The 22125-nt window shown below is 48.1% G+C and overlaps 1 protein-coding gene across 1 annotated transcript in view; it reads left to right on the top strand.

Annotated features, from left to right (window-relative positions):
* The window catches only part of TMTC4 (transmembrane O-mannosyltransferase targeting cadherins 4), a 47919-nt gene extending 27414 nt beyond the window's left edge, over positions 1-20505 (top strand). The window contains exons 12-18 of the mRNA XM_049778615.1: positions 2252-2331; positions 2640-2747; positions 6780-6921; positions 11832-11946; positions 13733-13845; positions 15622-15691; positions 20255-20505. Of these exons, the coding sequence (XP_049634572.1) occupies positions 2252-2331; positions 2640-2747; positions 6780-6921; positions 11832-11946; positions 13733-13845; positions 15622-15691; positions 20255-20403 (777 nt within the window). The 3' untranslated portion in view covers positions 20404-20505. The remainder of the gene's footprint in view (positions 1-2251; positions 2332-2639; positions 2748-6779; positions 6922-11831; positions 11947-13732; positions 13846-15621; positions 15692-20254) is intronic.
* The last annotated feature ends 1620 nt before the right edge of the window (positions 20506-22125 follow it).

Genomic DNA, 22125 nt, shown 5'->3' with positions numbered 1-22125 from the left:
GAGTGCTGCCAGGTGTGGCCCACAACCAAAAAAAGAAAATACTTGTGGGGCTGGAACTATAGCACAGTGGGAGAATGTTTGCCTTGCACGTGCCTGATATAGGTTTGATTCCCAGCATCCCATATCCCCAAGCACCACTATGAGTAGTTCCTGAGTGCAGAGTCTGGAGTAAACCCTGAGCGTCACTGGTGGTGACCTCCCAAAAAAATAAATAAAAGAATTTTTTTTTTTTTTTTTTTTGTGGTTTTTGGGTCACTCCTGGCAGTGCTCAGGGGTTACTCCTGGCTCCATGCTCAGAAATTGCTCCTGGCAGGCACGGGGGACCATATGGGACGCTGGGATTCGAACCGATGACCTCTTGCATGAAAGGCAAACGCCTTACCTCCATGCTATCTCTCCAGCCCCTAAATAAAAGAATTTTTAAAAGAAAATACTTATGGAGCGGAGTGATAGCATAGTGGTAAGGAATTCGCCTTGTACGATGAAGACCCAGAATGGGCGGTCCTGGGTTTGATCCCAGCATGTCATATGGTCCCCCAAACCTGCCAGGAGCAATTTCTGAGTGCAAGCAAGGAGTAACCCCTGAGCAACGCCAGGTATGGCCCAAAAACTAAAAAAAAAAAAAAAGTAAAGAAAATACTATGACTTCTGAGCACAGAGCCAGGAGTAAGTCCTTAGTACTGATGGGTGTGGCCCAACTTCCCAAGTAAATGTTCCAAGCACAGGTCAATCCTCTTGACCCATCCTGAGTCCCTCCAGAAGGCCGTAGGTTTCTCTGTGGGGTGTCACCCTTGTCATTGGTAAAGAAGTTTAGCTCAGTGGGCTGAGTTCATGCAAAGCATCTTCCTGTGCAGGGGATCTGGCTTAGATCTCTGGCACCTCATGGCTTCCTGAGCACTGTGGAGAGAATCTCCTGAGCACAGAGCCTGGTGGAGCCTCCCTCTAACAGTTCTATCACCTCTTACGGGGAGAAACATGAATTTGGAAATGTATCTGGGTTGACACAAAGTGCAATGGCACAGGAAGGGTCCTTCTGTTATTCTGGCAGGAAGGAGGTTTTGTGGGCATGAGGCAGAATGGAATATCATGGAACCAGGCTACAGAATGGGGTGCATGTGGGGAATGCATGTAGACGAATTTTGTGCAGGTGTGCATTTCTGCACGCAGGCATATGTATATGTGTGCATATGAATGTGAGCATGTTAGTACATGTGTGGGTGTGGACATGTGTGCAAGCAAGTGCATTATGTGGACATGTGTGTCTGGGGCGTGTGTGTAGGTGTGTCTGCAAACATACGGACATCCTTCCACTCACACGGCCAGCCCCCCATTCCCTGCTGTGCGGCTCCTGCCCTGGACAGTGGGGAGGGGTGAGCCTTGAGAGCTGCCAAACCAAGTCACCTTCAGGCTGGTCACCTTTAAGCCTGGTCATCTTCCTGTCCCTTTGCATGTTCCTGACTTAAACACCTTCCTTCAGCTTTGGGCAGTGGGTCCACCCCACACCTGTCTGCCCCTCCCTGGTTGGGAATTTTCTCCTACAGGGAGGTGGAGTCAGAGAGTTGTTTCTGCAGGTTTTAGTGAAGATTTTCGTGGATCTGGGGTTCAGGGTTTTTTGTTTTTGTTTTTGGGTCACACTCGGAGACGCTCAGGGGTTACTCCTGGCTTGGCGCTCAGAAATTGCTTTGGGCAGGCTCAGTGGTCCAGATTGGATGCTGGGAATCGGACCATCATTTGCCTTGGATCCGCTGTGTGCAAGGCAAAATGCCCTACCGCTGTACTATGTCTCTGGCCCCTGGGGTTCAGTTTTAATATCCCTTTGGCTTCCCTTTGAAGTGATGGTTCCTATCCACCTTGTTTTTATTTGGGGGCCACACCTGGTGGTGCTCAGGCTTACTTCTCACTCTGCACTCTGCACTCTGCACTTCTGGCAGTGCTTGGAGAACCTTATGGTATGTCAGGGATCAAAACCAGGTTAGCTGGGTTTTGAGCCTAATGTCCTGCTCAACTGTGCTTTGGCTCAGTCCCAACTACATTCTTTTTTGTTTTGGTTTTTGGGCCACACCCGGCATTGCTCAGGGGTTACTCCTGGCTGTCTGCTCAGAAATAGCTCCTGGCAGGCATGCACGGGGGACCATATGGGACACCAGGATTCGAACCAACCACCTTTGGTCCTGGATTGGCTGCTTGCAAGGCAAATGCCGCTGTGCTATCTCTCCGGGCCCCCCAACTACATTCTTATCTCTGTTTCCAGGTTCACTACAATGTTGGCAAAAACCTGGCTGACAAAGGCAATCAGACAGCTGCCATCCGCTACTACCGGGAGGCCGTGAGGTATGCAAGAGTTGGGGACCCCTTTAAGGCAAGTGTCCCCTGCTCCCTCCCACCCAGGCATGGAGCAGATAAGCTCCTGTGGTCTGTCTGGGTCTCTAAACACTGTGACCTGCCCGCTCAAGGACCAGTTCGGAAAATGATCCATTGTCCTGGGCGCTTCCCAGCCATGATCCTGGGGGTCAGTGTCAGAGGGAGGCATGTGTCTGTCTGACCCAGTTTTCTGAAGTGACCCCCACAGACTCAGATTGTTTGCGCCTCCCTGAGAGTCTGACCACTAGAACACCCACCCTGCCCCTGTCTCAACGCAGGTTAAACCCCAAGTACGTGCACGCCATGAATAACCTGGGGAACATCCTCAAAGAAAGGAATGAGCTGCAGGAAGCCGAGGAGCTGCTCTCACTGGCTGTGCAGATCCAGTAAGCCCCATTTCTGTTTGATGTTTGTTGGATGGACAGAGGGACAGACAGACATATGCCAGTGGGACTCAGGGTTGGTTAGAGTGAGGGGATTTGAAGTAGGTTGACTGCCTTCCACTCCTCTTATCTCTCCAACCTCATGCACAGCCTCTCTGTTATGCTGGTGATAAAGAAAGGACTTTGCATTTTTCTCCTGTTTCTTTGGGGGGCCACACCTGGTGACACTTAGGGGTTACTCCTGGATATACACTCAGAAATCACTCCTGGCCTGGGAAACCATATGGAATGCCGGGGATTGAACCCAGATCTGTCCTAGGTCAATTGCATGCAAGGCAAATGCCCTACTGCTGTGCTATCGCTAGGGCCCTCTTTTTTTTCTCCTGTTAAAGAATCTTTTCAGGGGCTGGAACTGATAGTACAGCAGCAAATAAGGCACTTGTCCTACACCTGGCTGACCCACGTTCGACCCCCGGCATCCTGTAGAGTCCCCCCAACCGCTGCCAAAAGTGATCCCTGAGTGCTGAACCAGGTATAAACTGTAAGCAGCCTTGATGTGACTCGAAATCAAAACCAACAAAGTAGGGCCTGAGCAGTGGGGCAAGTGGTAAGGCGTCCTATATGGTCCCCCAAGCCAGGAGCAATTTCTGAGTGCATAGCCAGGAGGAACCCCTGAGCGTCGCTGGTTGTGGCCCAAAAACAAAAGGGGGGGGGCAGAGTGATAGCATAGCAGGTAGGACATTTGCCTTTCATGTAGCTAACCCCGGTTCGATCTCCAGCATTTCATCCCATGTGGTCCCCTGATCCTGCCAGGTAAAATTTCTGAGCATAGACCCAGGAATAACACCTGAGCACTGCTGGGTGTGGCTCAAAAAGAGTATCCCAAAAATTCTTTTAAAAGGTAAATTGAGGGTGAAGTGGCGCTAGCCAAGGAAGGACCGAGGTTCGATCTCCCGGCGTCCCATATGGTCCACCCAAGCCAGGAGCGATTTCTGAGCACTTAGCCAGGAGTAACTCCTGAGCATCAAACGGGTGTGCCGAAAAAAAAACAAAAAAATAAAATAAAATAAAAGGTAAATTGAGAAGGGAAGGAGAGATAGCACAGTGGTAGGACATTTGTCTTGCACGTAGCCAATCCAGGACGGATGGTGGTTCAAATCCTGGCATCTCCTATGATTCCTGAGCCTGTCAGGAGCGATTTCTGAATGCAGAGACGGGAGTAACTAACTCCTGAGTACCACCGGGTATGACCCAAAAACCAAAAAAAAAATAAATAAATAAAAGTAAATTGAGAAGCCAGAAATATAGTACAGGGGGTTTGGCTCTGGCCTTGCCTGTGGCTGACCCGGATTCAATCCTTGGCATCCCATATTGTCTGGAGCTAATCTCATGGATCCATCTAGCTTTTTTCCATGAATATTACACAGCACATACATTTGGATTCAACTGCTCTTCTGTTCAGTTTTCTTTTTTTTTTTTTTAATTTATTTAAACACCTTAATTACATACATGATTGTGTTTGGGTTTCAGTCATGTAAAGAACACCACCCATCACCAGTGCAACATTGCCATCACCAATGTCCCAATTCTCCCTTCACCCCACCCGACCCCCGCCTGTACTCTAGACAGGCTCTCCATTTTCCTCATACATTCTCATTATTAGGACAGTTCAAAATGTAGTTATTTCCCTAACTAAACTCATCACTCTTTGTGGTGAGCTTCCTGAGGTGAGCTGGAACTTCCAGCTCTTTTCTCTTTTGTGTCTGAAAATTATTATTACAAGGGTGTCTTTCATTTTTCTTAAAACCCATAGATGAGTGAGACCATTCTGCGTTTTTCTCTCTCTCTCTGACTTATTTCACTCAGCATAATAGATTCCATGTATATCCATGTATAGGAAAATTTCATGACTTCATCTCTCCTGACAGCTGCATAATATTCCATTGTGTATATGTACCACAGTTTCTTTAGCCATTCGTCTGTTGAAGGGCATCTTGGTTGTTTCCAGAGTCTTGCTATGGTAAATAGAGCTGCAATGAATATAGGTGTAAGGAAGGGGTTTTTGTATTGTATTTTTGTGTTCCTAGGGTATATTCCTAGGAGTGGTATAGCTGGATCGTATGGGAGCTCGATTTCCAGTTTTTGGAGGAATCTCCATATCGCTTTCCATAAAGGTTGAACTAGACAGCATTCCCACCAGCAGTGGATAAGAGTTCCTTTCTCTCCACATCCCCGCCAACACTGTTTATTCTCATTCTTTGTGATGTGTGCCATTCTCTGGGGTGTGAGGTGGTATCTCATCGTTGTTTTGATTTGCATCTCCCTGATGATTAGTGATGTGGAACATTTTTTCATGTGTCTTTTGGCCATGTGTATTTCTTCTTTGTCAAAGTGTCTGTTCATTTCTTCTCCCCATTTTTTGATGGGGTTAGATGTTTTTTTCTTGTAAAGTTCTGTCAGTGCCTTGTATATTTTGGAGATTAGCCCCTTATCTGATGGGTATTGGGTGAATAGTTTCTCCCACTCAGTGGGTGGCTCTTGTATCCTGGGCACTATTTCCTTTGAGGTGAAAACAACCCCATTCACAATAGTGCCACACAAACTCAAGTATCTTGGAATCAACTTGACTAAATATGTGAAGGACCTATACAAAGAAAACTATAAAACTCTGCTCCAAGAAATAAGAGAGGACACACGGAAATGGAAACGCATACCCTGCTCATGGATTGGCAGGATTAACATCATCAAAATGTCAATACTCCCCAAGGCATTATACAGATTTAATGCCATCCCTCTAAAGATACCCATGACATTCTTCAAAGAAGTGGATCAGACACTTTTGAAATTCATTTGGAACAATAAACACCCTCGAATAGCTAAAGCAATCATTGGGAAAAAGAATATGGGAGGAATTACTTTCCCCAACTTTAAACTGTACTACAAAGCAACAGTTATCAAAACAGCATGGTATTGGAATAAGGATAGGTCCTCAGATCAGTGGAATAGGCTTGAATACTCAGAAAATGTTCCCCAGAGATACAACCACCTAATTTTTGATAAAGGAGCAGGAAATCCTAAATGGAGCAGGGAAAGCCTCTTCAACAAGTGGTGTTGGCACAATTGGATAGCCACTTGCAAAAAATTAAACTTAGACCCCCAGCTAACATCATGTACAAAGGTAAAATCCAAATGGATTAAAGACCTCGATATCAGCCCCAAAACCATAAGATATATAGAACAGCACATAGGCAAAACACTCCAGGACATTACAGGCATCTTCAAGGAGGAAACTGCACTCTCCAAGCAAGTGAAAGCAGAGATTAACAGATGGGAATATATTAAGCTGAGAAGCTTCTGTTCAGTTTTCTAATCTGAACCATGTTATGATAAACAGTTTTGTTTGTTTGTTTTTGTTCAGTTTGGTTTTGAAGTCACATCCAGTGGTGCTCAGGGTTTATTCCTGGCTCTGCACTCAGGAATTCATCTTGGCAGGCTCAGGGGACCATATGGGATGCCAGGGATCAAACCTAGGTCAGACACATACAAGGCATGCTGTATTATAGTTTTGGTCCCAGCAACAAATATGTTTATTCTTTGGTGCTTTTTTTTTTTTTTTCTGTCCCCACCTTCATTTTTTTTCCTCCCAAGCTGTTCCCAGGTCTCTCTCCCCGGTGATAATTTCACCAACTGGGCCCAATGATTGGATGCCACTGAGCTGCTCAAGGCCACCCCAGGGCCACCCCAGCAGTGCTCAGGAGCCCTTGTTAGTCCCTAGTTTTAATTCTACTCCTGCACCTGCCAATTATGAACTCAGCTCATCTCCGCCTCCCCCCACCCATAGCAGTGTCCTATAGTGTCCATGTGGCAGTGCTCACACACACTCAAAGATCACACAGGTGCTCCCTTGGGGCTATGGATGCTGCTTGGGGGTGGGGAATGAACTGGCTGCCTGGCGGGCTCAGGAATAATGCCCTAAATAAAGCCACATCCCCCCGTGGACCCTCTGCTGACCCGCTTGCAAAATGCTCATCCCAGGCCAGACTTCGCCGCAGCATGGATGAACTTGGGCATCGTGCAGAACAGCCTGAAGAGGTTCGAAGCAGCCGAGCACAGTTACCGCACCGCCATCAAGCACCGGAGGAAGTACCCGGATTGCTACTACAACCTCGGGCGGCTGGTGAGTGTTCCGGGAGCCGAACACGGGGATGACAGTGGATCAAGCCCAGCATGAGTCAGAAGGAAAGGAATGGGAGAGAAGGATGTGCTCATCAGTGGGGTGTAAACCCAAAAGAGAGTGTGGTCATAATCCCTAAAGGCGATAGAGATGAGGGCCAGGAGAACCAGTCCATGGGAGGAAGGTTGGCACAGAGAGTGGGGGATGCAGGGAAGGGAGCACTGTGACAGTGAGAGTTGGAAATGATTACTCTGGACCAGAACTGAGTGCTGAAAGGAGGGAAAGGGATAGGCAGGATACCCCTTCAGGAACAGTAATGCAAACTACAGTGTCTAAAAAGGAGAGAAGGGGGGGAGGGGAGAGAGAGAGAGAGAGAGAGAGAGAGAGAGAGAGAGAGAGAGAGAGAGAGAGAGAGAGAGAGAGAGAGAGAGAGAGAGAGAGAGAGAAAAGAGAGAAGAGAGAGAGAGAAATATCTGTCACTGGGCCCGGAGTAATAGCACAGTGGTAGTGTTTACCTGTACGCAGCCAACCTAGGATGAATGCGAGTTCGATCCCCAGCATCCCATATGGTCATCTGAGCCTGCCAGGGTCAATTTGAGAGTGGCCAGGTGTGGCCCAAAAACCAAAGAAAAAAAAAGAAAAATATCTGTCACAGAGGCAGGTATGCCCCCCAATAATAATAATGATGGTGTTTTACATAATAACAATATGAAATTATTATCTAACAATAATAATTATGTGAAAACATAATAACGTTTCACTTGTCAGAGGGAAGAGAGGACGTTTTCACTCACCCCTCTTAGGGTCTCTGACCACAGACAGATGCTCGGGAGAAACAGATGTGGCCACCACAGAAAAATGGCTTCAATGGCTTCAAGGGGCACTTGGATTTCTGAAGCATTTCAGCCAAGAGTAGCCCCGGTCACCAAGAAAGGGGGCACATGGGGGGGGGGGCAATGAGGAACAACAGAAGCCAGGAAGGATTGTGCATTTCTGGTTGCTGCTTTATTTACTGTATGTTTATTGAGTCACTGTGAATTGTAACGTTACCAAATTATTCATGATTGGATATCAGGGGTATAATGTTCCAGCACCCATCCTTCTACCAGTTTCCCCAGTTTCCCTCCCTGCCCCAGTCCCCAGCCTACCTTTATGGAAGGAATTTTTTTTTTCTTTTTTCTTTTTTCCACTTAGGCACTGTGGTTTAAAATAATATTACTTGGATCAGAGAAGTAGAAATAGTGGGTAGAGTATTTGCCTTGACTGATCCATCAATCTCTGGCATCCCAGATGGTCTCCCCAGCCCTTCCAGGAGTAATTCTTTCAGATACAACCAGGAGTGACTCCTGGTATCACCGAGTGTGGCCTAAAATTTAAAATAAACAAGAATACTATCACTGCTAAGATATCTTAGCATATCACTGCGTATCACTTTACCTTCTTCCAGCACTGATCCTCATCCGACAAACCCCTTCCCTCTGCCACTGTCAGGGGTGTCTGTAGGGCCGGAGTGACAGCACAGTGAGTAGGGTACCTGCCTTGCTTGTGGTTGACTCTGGCCCCCAGATTTTCACCCTCCTGACCTCATCCTCGCTGGTTTTCCACAGCAGCATGGGGCTCCAGAACCTAGATCAGAGCTGCTCCTTGACCCCCTTTTACAAGGCTTCCACTCAAAGGTGAAGACTATGAAATCCAGGGCGCTCTCCCACGCTCCAGCCCTCAGACCCGCCTTTCACTTGGGAGATCCTCTGAGCCCTAAATGCCCTCAGAGCTCTTCCTGGCCTGAGTCCCTGGTCAGAGTTTGCCTCCCTGAGCTGCCCTCTTGAATTCCTTTTGTCAACACTTCTTGCTTGTTTAACCATTCTGTTCCCTTTTGTTGTCCAATTACCAGAGATCCCCACTCCTGGCAGCTTAACTGCATTAAGAGTTTAATCTGGGGCTGGAGAGATAGCATGGAGGTAAGATGTTTGCCTTTCATGCAGGAGGTCATCGGTTCAAATCCCAGCATCCCATATGGTCCCCCGTGCCTGCCAGGAGCAATTTCTGAGCCTGGAGCCAGGAATAACCCCTGAGCACTGCGGGTGTGACCCAAAAACCACAAAAAAAAAAAAAAAAAAAAAAAAAAAAAAGAGTTTAATCTTTCAGCAGGTCAAGCAACACACATATACATTGGCAAGTCAGGGGAATTTACTGACTTCAAGTCTCTTTTTGTTAAAAAAAAATAAACAATAACAAAAAACCTCCTTAGTTACACTTCAAGAGGGAGAGACAGAAATGTGTGCTTATATCTCTGGACCCTGATAAGAAAGAAGGGGGAACACTCTTTATCTGGTGAAATAGGATGAGCTGGATCACTAGGGATATCCCACTTAAAAGAATGACAGGAGGGGCCGGAGAGATAGTATAGCAGGGAGGGCGCTTGCTTGCCAGGCACATGACAGACCTGGGTTCAATCCCCAGTTTCCCAAATGGTCCCCTGAGCCTCCCAGGAGTCATTTCTGAGCACAAAGCCAGGGGTAAACCCTAGTGCTGCCAGGTGTGCCCCCTCCCCCCAAGAAAAATAAATGACAGGAATTGTGGCTAGAGTGATTTTGAGAACTCATGGATATTTTTCTGTTTGATTTTTGGGCCAGACCTTGATGTGCTCAGAAGTTACTCCTAGCTCCGCACTCACGACTCATTCCTAGCGATGCTCAAGGGACCATAGAGGATGCTGGGGATCAAATCCAGGCTAGCCATGTGAAAGGCAAGCACCCTCCCCTCTGTCCTTTGTGTCAAGCCTTTTGAGAAACCATTTCTTTGGCAGGAACTAATTGTATCTATCCAAATGCACTGCAGGGAAGGAAAGACTCAAAAGTGAAATTTTTTTCAGAGAGTTGCCTAGTTGCTAGAAAAGCACAAATGGAAAATTAAAAAGAACTCATGAAACCCTGTGAGTCTGGGGGGGCCAACAAGAGGAGGTGGTGAATCTTAGTGCTATAAGGGAATTAAACCAAAAATGGGGAATGCAGAAAAGGACCTTTATTCAGGGTCACCACAAGGTACAAGCTCAGGAGCTGTGATCTTGAAGGAAGAATTGTATTTCCTTTTTTTTTTTTGTTGAGGGAGGGACATCTGGCAGTGCTTAGGGGTTACTCCTGGCTCTGCACTCAAGAATCACTCGTGGCTGGCATGAGGGACCATATGGGATGCCAGGGATCCAACCCATGAGGCCCACATGCACGGCAGATGCCCTACCCACTATACTATCGCTCCAGCCCAGGATCGTATTTCCTTTGTGTGACAGTGCAAGGAGACATGTGGGCATTTCAGAGACTGACAGGGAGCAGGAAGGGAAGTGTGAAGTTGGTTGGAGGGAAGCCAAGTGGCAAAGGGCCCAAGAAATGTCCTTGGCAGAAAGAATCCCAACCACAGCAGAACAGGGAAGGCCAAGGATAAAAAAGATGGTCTGTCATATTCACGTTGTTTAACCTTTTGCTGTGTGGCTAGTTCTCACCCAAGCCCCTTTCTCTCTTTCTCTTAAACTGCTGCACTTTGTATAGATCCTAAGGAGAGGGTTCAAAGTCAAAAGTCATTTTACCCAATGGTAAAAGAAGCAATGGCAATAGTCTTTTTTTGGGGGGGGGAGGGGCACACCTGGTGATGCTCAGGGGTTACTCCTGGCTATGTGCTCAGAAATTGCTCCTAACTTAGGAGATACTGGGGGGTCAAACTATGGTCCGTTCTAGGCTAGCGCAGGCAAGGCAGATGCCTTACCCCTTGCACCACCACTCTGGCCCCTGCAATAGTCTTAATAATAAGAAAGACCAGAGGAGTTCATGGGTGGTGCATGAATGAAGTTGTGTTGGGCAGTGTCACAGACCTCATCTCCGTGGCTTGGTTGCTAGTCACTTGCTGGAGGGCTTTGGCCCAGAAATCAGTAGAACAGTAAACAGTAAGAGACCATGCAGGGCCGGTAGCCCAGACTCTTCCTTGAATGTTTCTGATGTGAAACACCTACACATCCTCCAGAGATGGTTATTCATGAGCATTTCTGTTCTTTATTTGGCCTTTTTTTCTCTTGCATAATAGGTCACCTATTTGCTTAGTGGGTCACCAGGCAAGTCAGAATGTGCCTTTTGTCTCTTGAAAAGACATTCTAGACCCAAAGGAAAGAGCCTTAAGCTCTGATCAATGTTTGATTATTGTTTTGTTTTTCCAGGCCACACCCAGCAGTGCTCTGGGGTTACTCCTGGCTCTGCGCTCAGAAATATTTCCTGGCAGGCTGGGAGGAGGATCATATAGGATACTAGGGATAGAACCTGGGTCTATCCCTGGTTGGCTGCCTGCAAGGCAAATGCCATACCACCATGCTCTCTCTCTGGCCCAATGTTGTTTTTTTACAGGAGGATCATACTTGTTATGCCCAGGGCTGACTCCTAGCTCTGTACTCAGGAATCACTCCTGGCAGGCTCAGGGGATTACATGGGATACCAGGGATTGAACCCAGATGGGCTGTGTGCAAAGCAAGTTGCCCTGCTTGCTGTACTAACTCTCTGGCCCCCAGCTTCAACAGTTCTTACCACGTGTACTTTTAGCCTAGTGGCGGGGTCCAGTTTGTTCAACAATGGCTCCTGCCTTGGGTGGAACTAACTAGACGGGTTGTTTGGCCCTTGGCTTAGCTGCAACCAACCAGGGTTCGCTCCCTGGCACCATCGATGGTCCCTTGAGCACAGAGCTACGAAGGATCTGGGTAGTGTTGGGCCACTGGGTTCTGGCCCAAACACCAGAACCAAAAAGGGAATAAATGTGGTCATTTCACAGTGTGTTAAACATGAAACGAGTCAGGTTTTACCAGGCTGGGAGTGGTCTGAATGGGTATGCAGAAGCAGGGAGACTGGCATCCTGATGTGGGGCGACCACTTTGCTTTCAGTATGCAGATCTGAACCGGCACGTGGACGCCCTGAATGCCTGGAGAAATGCCACGATGCTGAAGCCGGGGCATAGCCTAGCCTGGAACAACATGATCATTCTGCTGGACAACACAGGTAGGTGAGAGGGCGTTGCTGCATCACCAAGTCACGGGAAGTAGAGAGGAGTCTTGATTCTTTTTTGTGTGTTTCAAATAATAGGACTAGGACAGGGGCTGGAGGGATAGTACAATGGAGGGCGTTTGCCTTGCATGCAGCTGGGCCAGGTTCAGTCCCCGGCATCCCATATGGTCCCTGAGACTGCCAGGAGCAATTTCTGAGCACAGAGCCAGGAGTAACCCCTGAGCGCCTCTGGGTGTGGCCCAAACCTAAAAATAATGATAATAGGACTAGGCCTAAGCAATGCTGGGACAGGCAGGGTGTTTTTGCCTTGTGCACAGCCAATGTAGATTTAACCCCCAGCACCTCAAAGGCCCTCCAGGTGTGATCTCTGAGCACAGAAGCATGAGTGTACCCTGAACCCTCACCAGGTATGTCCCTTCAAAAATTAAAAAAGGGGCGGGGTGGAGAGATAGCATGGAGATAGGGCATTTGTCTTGCATGCAGAAGGACAGTGGTTCAAATCCCAGCATCCCTTATATGGTCCCCCGAGCCTGCCAGGAGTGATTTCTGAGTGTAGAGCCAGGAGGAACCCCTGAGCGCTGCCGGATGTGACCCAAAAAAAAAAAAACCCAAAAATAAATCAAATCAAATCAAAAGATAAATGAGGGGGCCAGAATGATAATACAGCAAGGAGAGCATTTGCCTTGCATATGCAGCCTGGGTTCAGTCACTGGCATCCCATATGGTCCCCTGAGCGTCACCAGGCATGATTCCTGCCTGAGCCCAGAGCCAACAGTAAGCCCTGACACCACCAGTTGTGACCCAATGCCCACTCCAAAAAAAAAACCATGAGAAGCCTCTGGGCTTATGACCCAGGTTGGTGAGGCTAGGGCTCCCTCACAAAGATGCTCCCAGTACCACCAGCCTGCCTCCTCAATGAGACTGTGTGGCCCCGCAGATGTGGGCTGGTTTTTAGCCCCAACAGACTAGATCAGTGAGCAGAGCACTGTGTTCCCCTGGTTTAAGAACCCCAGCACCCCACATGCTATGATCATCTTAGCCTGCAGCAGTTGAGTCAGAAAGCTGTGAGCCGAATGGAAACAGGCCGGGCTGGGAGAAAGAAAACCCCAGGGACTATCAGCCACAGCATGTTTCATTCCGAACTCTTGCCATCATATTTTTTTCTTTATTTCTGTTTGGGGGCCCCACCTGGTGGAGTCATGGGCTGTTTCCAACTCCTGGCTCTGTACCCAAGGATCACTCCTGGCAAGGTTCTGGGGACTTCATGCGATGCCGGGGATGGAATAAGGGTCAGCTGCCCATAAGGCCAGTTCCTTAACCCTCTGTAGCTCTCTCCAACCAGCCCTATAGCCGTGTTCTCATTTCTCGCCCTTTCATGTCTCTGCCCACCTGTGTCTGAATGCCAGAGGGGTGGGGTGGGAGAAAAACAAAAATTCAGGGAACTGGAGAGATAGCACAGCGGTAGGGCATTTGCCTCGCACACAGCCAATTCAGTACAGACGGTGGTTTGAATCCCAGCATCCCACATGGTCCCCCGTGTCTGCCAGGAGTGAATTCTGAGCCCAGAACCAAAAGTAACCCCTGAGTGCCACCGGATGTGACCCCAAAACCAAACCCAAATGAAAATAAAAATTCAGGTGCTTTTGTGGCATTTGCTCAAAGGTGGTTTTCTAGAAGTCAGACCTGTGCTGGGTTGCTGTGGTTTGTGCATATTTGTGTGAGAGAAAGGAGTGACCTCCTGGACAGCGGGGGACTCTGGCTTTCCTGTCTCCGCTCACAGGGAATCTAGCGCAGGCCGAAGCAGTCGGCAGAGAAGCTCTGGGGCTGATCCCGAATGATCACTCGCTCATGTTCTCACTGGCCAACGTGCTGGGCAAGTCCCAGAAATACAAGGTACGTCCAAGCTGCAGCCTGGCTGTGCCAACTGTGCCAGGTCTGAGGGAGAAGGATGGAGGCATTCACAGGGGGCATTGATGCCAGGGACAGGGCAATGTGCTGCCTGTGGAAATGGGCCCAGAAATGCATTCTGAACTCAGACACCATTTTCTTCCCTCCTTCCCTTCCCTTCTTCCTTCCTTCCTTCCTTCCTTCCTTCCTTCCTTCCTTCCTTCCTTCCTTCCTTCCTTCCTTCCTTCCTTCCTTCCCTCCCTCCCTCCCTCCCTCTCTCCCTCCCTCCTTCCTTCCTTCCTTCCTTCCTTCATTCCTACCTTTCTTCCCTCCTTCCTTCCTTCTTTCCTTTCTTCCTGTCTTTCTCCCTTCTGTCCTTCCTTCTCGCCTTTCTTTCCTCCTTTCCTCTCTCCCTTCCTTTCTTTTGTTCCTTCCTTCTTTTCATCCTTCCTTTCTGTCCATCTTTTATATTTGGCCCACACCCAGCAATGCTCAGGGCTTACTCCTGGTTCTACACTCAGAAATCACTCCTGGTGGGGCTCAGGAGATCCTATAGTATGCTGGGGATCAATCCCAGGTCACCACTTGCAAGGCAGACACCCTACCCACTGAACTATCTCTATGGCCCTCCATCTCCTTTCTCATCAGGATTCCCAGCTGCAGTACCAGCCCCATACCTGCATTGCCACCTCTAGAGTGGGGCTTACATAGGATGGGAGAATAGCGGGGATCCATGTAGAGGATGTCTCTGCAACATACAGACAATGGTCCTTGGAGAACACAGATGAGGCTTTCTCTGCACATATTTTCTTTCTGGGTTCTAGAAGCTTCTGACCAAGGAAATGTGAATTGAGGGTTCCAGGGTCTCAGGAGTGGAGCTTATGGGTGAGACGTGTAGGGTTTTGTTCAGACTTAGGCCCAGGGGCTAGAGAGACAGGATTGCAAGGAAGGCCTTGGAGCAGCAGACCCAGATTGATCCCTGGCACACCCCAAATGGCCCCCTAAGCCCTGAGCACAGAGCCCGGAGTCAGCCCTGAGCAGAGCTAGGTGTTTCCTAAAGTCAAGAACATTAATTATAGAGCTGGAGAGATAGATAGCGTAGCTTTAGGACATTTACCTTACATGTGGCCATCCAGGATGAACCTGGGTTCGATTCCTGGCATTCCATATGGTCCCCTGAGCCTGTTAGTAATGAATTCTGAGTGCCTCTGGGAGTAGCTGCAACCCCCCCCCAAAAAAAAAGAAGAAAAAGAAAATGAATTACAAATAATAATGAACTGGCTGCTTCAAGGTTGCTCAGAGTTGGGGTGTGTTTCCCACCTTCTGCCTTGAAAGTTCTTTTTATGTTTCTTGTCACCAGCAGAGAAGTCACTTCCAGGAGTGATCTTGGCTGCCTGCTGCCCTGTTCTTCAGAACCACCCACCTCTCCTGCACCCAGAACCAAGGTCCTTGCTAGGAGTGGCCAGATTGCACGGTGTAGTGAGAAGAACTGAACTCACCTTCTTTCACCCCCTGCCTGCACCTTCTTTGCGCTCTGTACCCCCATGATCCCCTCTCTGTGACTCAGTCCCCTTTGCCCTGTTCTATGGACCCCCCCCTCAGCACTCCCAGGAACCCATTCTCTATAGGATATGGGCCCACGGGGCCCCTCCAAGCACTTCCAAAGAGGGATGCGGTGGCCCCATCCCAGGAGAGAGGAATTTGGAAATCATCAGCCGGAAGACCAGGCATTGGTTTTGGGCTTGGTGCGATGCCTTGATTCCCCTGTGTTTTGTCTTCCAGGAATCCGAAGCTTTATTCCTCAAAGCAATTAAAGCACACCCCAATGCTGCGAGTTACCATGGCAACTTGGGTAAGGATGACAGGATGCCCAGCTCCAACTCTGTGGAGCGCCTCTGTGATTTCAGCAGAATGGGAGCACGTCTAAAAAAATCAGTGTTGGGGGCCGGAGAGATGGCACTGTGGTAGGGCTTTTGCCTTACACGCAACCAATCCAGGACAGAAGGTGTTTCGAATCCCAATGTCCCATATGGTCCCCCAAACCAGGAGCTATTTCTGGTTCAGAACCAGGAGTAACCCCTGAGCATCACCAGTGTGGCCCAAAAAGCAAAAAAGGAAGGAAGGGAGGGGGGAGGGAAAAAAAATCAGTGTTGGGAGCATTAGAACAGTGGGGCATTTGCCTTGCACACAGCTGACCCAGATTCGATCCCTAAATCCCATATGGTCCCCCAAGCCTGCAACAGTAATTTCTGAGCACAGACCCAGGAGTAACCTGAGTACTGCTGGATGTAACCCAAAAACAAACAAACAAAAAAATCAGTGTTGGGACCATTTTTTAAAAATCTGCCTTGAGGGGCCAGTGCAGTGGCACTAGAGGTAAGGTGTCTGCCTTGCCAGCTCTAGCCTAGGACGGACTGAGGTTCGATCCCCCGGCTTCCCATATGGTCCCCCCAAGCCAGGAGCGACTTCTGAGCGCATAGCCAGGAATAACCCCTGAGAGTCACCGGGTGTGGCCCAAAAACCAAAAAAAAAAAAAAAAATCTGCCTTGAACTATCCTTTGCTAGTTAGGATTAACCTGTTATTTTTAATGATTTACTTATTTGGGAGGGAATTGGAGACACAACTGGCAGTGCTCTAGGCCTTTTCCTGGCCCTGTGATTCGTGGGACCCTATATGTGAGTTCCAGGGGTTTGAACCGGGGTGAAAATCTTTGCAGAGATAGTGCAAGGCAAGTGTGTTCCCTCTGGCTCCTTAACATGTAGTTGTAAAAGAAATGATTGTTTTAGGAAGATTGCTAAATCATTTTGTTTTTTAAGAGGAAAGACAATTTATTTTAATATATTTATTTATTTTGGTTTGGGGACTATATCCGGTGATGCTCAGGCTCTACACTTGGAAATTGCTCCTGGCAGGCTCAGGGGACCATATGGACCTCGGTCCAGGTCAGCTGCATGCAAGGCAGACATGCTACCACTGTGCTATCGCTAAATCATTTTTTTTTTTTTTTTTTGGTTTTTGGGTCACACCCAGCGGTGCTCAGGGGTTACTCCTGGCTGTCTGCTCAGAAATAGCTCCTGGCAGGCACGGGGGACCCTATGGGACACCGGGATTCAAACCAACCACCTTTGGTCCTGGATTGGCTGCTTGCAAGGCAAATGCCGCTGTGCTATCTCTCCGGGTCCGCTAAATCATTTTTTTAAGCAAGGGTGGTGACCCAAGATCCAAGTAGTAAAGCCTGTGCCTACCATGGGGGAAGCCCCAAGTTTAATTCTCAGCACCATATATGGCTCTCATGTCACCATCCCCAGCACCACAGCTTGGTGGGGGACACAGTCTAGGCTCACTGAGCACTGCTGGCTGTGCCCCTGTTGCTAAGCAATAGCGCTGGGTCCTCCCATCCACAGTGCTCAGTAGGAAGGCAGCCCCCCCAAATCTTCCACTTACCTGACTGCTGAGTCTCAGGCGGAGGCCCAGACTCTGAACATGAAGGAACTTAGGGTGTTAAGAAAGTGGGGGGTGGTGCTTGGGGAAAGGCTCTGTTGAGACTTCTCTTCCTCTTGCTTCCCAGGGGTTCTCCATTCCAGCTTGGCCTTGCCGGGGTTTCTGTGTGTTTCCAGGCCCACCTGGTGGTGCTCAGGGCCTGTTGCTGAGTTTCTTTACTCAATGTCACCTCTAAGGGTGCTCCGTGGACCACGAGGTGCTGGGGATTGAACCCAAGCCTCCAACATGTCCTGTTGACATATTCTTTCTAGCCTAGCATTTTTGGGGTGCTGTATTTTCCTCCTGTCACAGCTAAAAATGCATATGCATGATTCTTTCCTTCAAGCTTTTGTTTTGTTTTGTTTTTCCATCTCACTAATGAAAGTGATTTTTGTTTAGGTGGGTGGGTGGTTTCGATTTAGGGATTACTCAGGGTGCTCAGGGCTTACTCTTGGCTCTGTATTAACTCAGGAATCATTCCTGGCAGAGTCAGGGGTCTGATTGGATGCCACAAGCAAATATGGGTTGACTACATGCAAGATCAGTGCCCAACCTGCTGTCCCATCTCTCTGGCCCGTAAAGGTGTTTAGCACACAATAGGTCATTGAGAGTGCTCAGCTTAGGCACCATTTTCTCCACCAAATCTATTTTCTACAAGTCCTCTAGTTGCACAGCACAAAAGTCATGAGCATCAGCTCTTCTGCTGGTATAAAATGTTTCCTTTACTTACAAGAGTGGAGCCAGAGCGATAATACAGCAGAGAGGGTGCTTGCCGTTGTCGTGACCAACCTGAGTTCCATCCATCCTATATGGTCTCCCTGAGCACCGCCAGGAGTAATTCTAGAATACAGAGCCAGGGGTAATCTCTGAGCACTGCCAAGTGTGGCCCAAAAGCAAACAAATAAAATAAAATGCCTCCTGAAATTAGAGCCTCAGTGGCCCAGGATGTGTGAGACCTGAGACCTTGGGACCATCCCCAGCATCACAAAGTAAAAATAGATGACATGAAAGCCTGATCCTTCTAGCAATGAGATTTATTTTACCATTTTAGAGTCGGGTCTTGTTAGCTACAAACAAGCCGTGGTGTGGTCCAGAGGTGCTGGGGAGTCCATGCTGAGAAAACTCTGGACCAATGTGGCACCAAACTTCACAGCTCTGTTAATACCAGCTTCCGGGAAGGCCCCAGAGCATTAAGCACCTTCATGAGCTCCACTTCCTTCCCCCAGTCTCTGAGGATGATGATGGGGGAGCAGGAGGAGGATGGCGCAGCCACAGGGCAGGGGATTATATCTAGATCAGGGGTCTCAAACTCGAGGCCCGAGGGCCATTTGCAGCCCTCTGTACAGCATTTTGTGGCCATACCCTAGAGGAATCTTTTTTTGTTTTGTTTTGTTTTAGTTGTTTGGGTCACACCCCCCAATGTTCAAGGCTTACTACTGACTTTGCACTCAAGGATCACCCCGACTTTGCCTCCTGCGGCCCCCGGGTAAATTGAGTTTGAGACCCCTGGTCTAGATGCAGAGAGCCCCATGACTTACTATGGGAGTTTAACCAGTCACCCCTAGGACCAGAAAGGCAGACCAGGAAATTAGATGCTTGCCTTGCATGTAGATGCTGAGGCCCTGTCCCAGGTTTGATCCCCACTGCCACATATGGTTCCCCTAAGTTCCCCCAAGAGTGAACACTGAGCACCACCAGATGTAGCTTAAAAAACAAACAGAGGGGCCGGGCGGTGGCGCTAAAGGTAAGGTGCCTGCCTTGCCTGCGCTAGCCTTGGACGGACCGCAGTTCGATCCCCCGGTGTCCCATATGGTCCCCCAAGCCAGGAGCAACTTCTGAGCGCATAGCCAGGAGTAACCCCTGAGCGTTACTGGGTGTGGCCCAAAAACCAAAAACAAAAACAAAAAAACAAAAAACAAACAGAAACAGGGGCTTGAGAGATAGCATGGAGTAAGGCATTTGCCTTGTGTGCAGAAGGTTGGTGGTGCGAATCCCGGCATCCCATATGGTCGTCGCTGAGCCTGCCAGGAGCGATTTCTGAGTGTAAAGCCAGGAGTAACCCCTGAGTGCTGCTGGGTGTGACTCAAAAAACAAAAACAAAAAGAAAAAAAAAAACAGAAACATAGGACCGGAGTGATAGCACTTCGATAGGGCGTTTGCCTGACAAGCGGCTGACCCAGGATGGACCTGGGTTCAATCTCTGCCCTCCTATATGGTCCCCCAAGCCAGGAGCAATTTCTGAGCACATAACCAGGAGTAACGCCTGAGTGTCACCAGGTATGGTCCAAAAACCAAACCAAAACAAACAAACAAAAAAAAAAAAAAACAGAAACAAAAGCTAGTCTCCAGGACTTTGACTATAAAATAGCGGGGTTTTCCGGGGATAAGAAAGGAAGAGGGGCTAGAGTGATAGTACAGTGGGTAGGGTGCTTGCCTTGAACAAAACCAACCTATGTTCAATCTCCATCATTCCATATGGTCTGGTGAGACTGCTAGGAGTAATTCCTTAGTGCAGATTCAGGAGTAAAGTTTAAGTACCACCGGATATTGTAAAATGGGTGGGAGGGAGGGAGGAGATGAAAGATAAAGAGGCAAACTAGAAGTATACATGACAGTAGGGGGGACGGGAGAGGGTGGAAGGGATTAAGTACTTCGCAGAGGTCAAGGTGCCAGAACTTTGTACAGAAATACCAAACATAAACACTATCAGGACCACCAGGAAACTTCAAGTACAATCAAAATAAATACAGGGTTTCAAAAGCAAATAGCTGCCCCCCCCCCCCCAGAGCATGAGCCAGATGCTGTTCCCTCTTGCCACGATCTGGAAAGGAAAGTGTGTGTGCAGCAGGTTTTCCTAGATGTCTTTGTCCAGGCACCTGGGAGCACTTCGAGGGAGGAGATGGTACCAGTGAGCTTCTTCTCTTGCTATTCCAGCTGTGCTCTATCACCGCTGGGGCCACCTCGATTTGGCCAAAAAGCACTACGAGATCTCGCTGCAGCTGGACCCCACAGCAGCCGGGACGAAGGAGAACTACGGGCTGCTGAGGCGAAAGCTCCAACAGATGCAGAAGACAGAGGCGTGAGCCAGGTTGATGGCGTGTGGACACGAACATGACACAACACATCCATTAACATGCAACCACGTCAGAGCCGGACGTGGGGTTTATTTAAGGCTGTCTTTTATTCTCGGAGAACAAAGATCTGCAAAAAAGATTATCGCACCAGCAATAGTCTCTCGAGGGTTTGATGTGACTTTGTGCTGAAATGGTTTGTTGTTTTTATCGTCCAACTCAGATGTAAATTCTAAATTCTGACCACAAACCCTTTACCTCTTTTTTTATTTTTCAAATTAAAAAAAAAATCAGGGGCCCGGAGAGATAGCACATTGGCGTTTGCCTTGCAAGCAGCCAATCCAGGACCAAAGGTGGTTGGTTCGAATCCCGGTGTCCCATATGGTCCCTCGTGCCTGCCGGGAGCTATTTCTGAGCAGACAGCCAGGAGTAACCCCTGAGCACGCCGGGTGTGACCCAAAAAACCAAAAACCAAAAAAAAAAAAAAAAAATCAGGGCTGGAGCGGTGGCGCAGCTGTAGGGTGATTGCCTTGCATGTGGCTGACCCAGGATGGGCCTTGGTTCGATCCCCGGCGTCCCATATGGTCCCCCAAGCCAGGAGTGATTTCTGACCGCATAGCCAAGAGCATTGGGTGTGGCCCAAAAGCCAAAAAAAAAAAAAAAAGAAGAAAAATCTTGATTCTCTTGAGGGGCTAGCAAGAGAGATGAGATATTAAGGAGCTGGCCTTGCACAGGGCCTATCAACCACCTTTGATCCCTGGCACCATATAGAGTCCCCCCCTGAACAATGCCAGGTGTGATTCCTGAGCACAGAGCTAGGAGCTTGACCTGAGTACAGCTGGGTGTGGTCCCAAAGCAAATAAACAAAAAACTGTTTTTAATCAAAACAAAATGTCTTGAATCACTGATAGAAGAAACATATTTGGGTTGTGAGTTCCTCGTAAGAACTACATGTCACTATGAACCCAAATAACAGGCGGAGACCCTACAATGTGTATAATAGTCATGTCTGTATATTAGAGTCATTATTTAATGAAAAGAAAGGATAAATTAAGACTTGGGGAACCATCTCTATTTTTTTTTAAGACCATGTACTTAGAACTTGATTTGAAAGGTAATACATTTATTTTTGCTTTTGTGTTTGAAGTAGGACCAAGATTGAACGTAGAGTGGAAATTTCCACATCTAGTCCATTTAGAGACAGGTGATTCATGGGTAGGGATTTTTCTGAACGGTTTTTGGTTTTGTTTTGTTTGGGTTTGGTTTTGGATGTTCCAACTCTTGTAGTTTCATCACTTGGGAAGGAATAAAGAACCCAAGTGGAAATCTGCCTCTATTTATTCTGAGCTCTTTGTTTTGTGCCGTCAGTGTTAAGAGGGCTAGCCACAGATTTAAGTTGCATTTTTAACAGAAAATCAATTTTCCATTTGACGTATTTGAGTTGTTGGCTTATCCAGAACATGCAAGAGGTAAGCCACATTGGGAGGGTGAGAGAGTGTTTATGATTTTTAAGGAATTGCATCTTTGGGGCTAGAGCGATTGTACACTTGGGCGCTTGCCCTGCAAGCAGTTAACCCAGGTTTGATCCCCAGCATCTCATATGGTCCCTCTAAGCACTACCAGGAGTGATTCCTGAGTGCAGAGCCAGGAATAAACCCTGAGCATCACTGGGTGTGACCCAAAAAACCAAAATAAAAATTTTTTAATTAAAAAAAAAAATCACATTATGTTTCC

The sequence above is a fragment of the Suncus etruscus genome, chromosome 8 (genome assembly GCF_024139225.1).
Source record: "Suncus etruscus isolate mSunEtr1 chromosome 8, mSunEtr1.pri.cur, whole genome shotgun sequence".
In the NCBI taxonomy this organism is placed as follows: domain Eukaryota; kingdom Metazoa; phylum Chordata; class Mammalia; order Eulipotyphla; family Soricidae; genus Suncus; species Suncus etruscus.
This window is presented reverse-complemented; position numbering and strand designations above follow the sequence as displayed.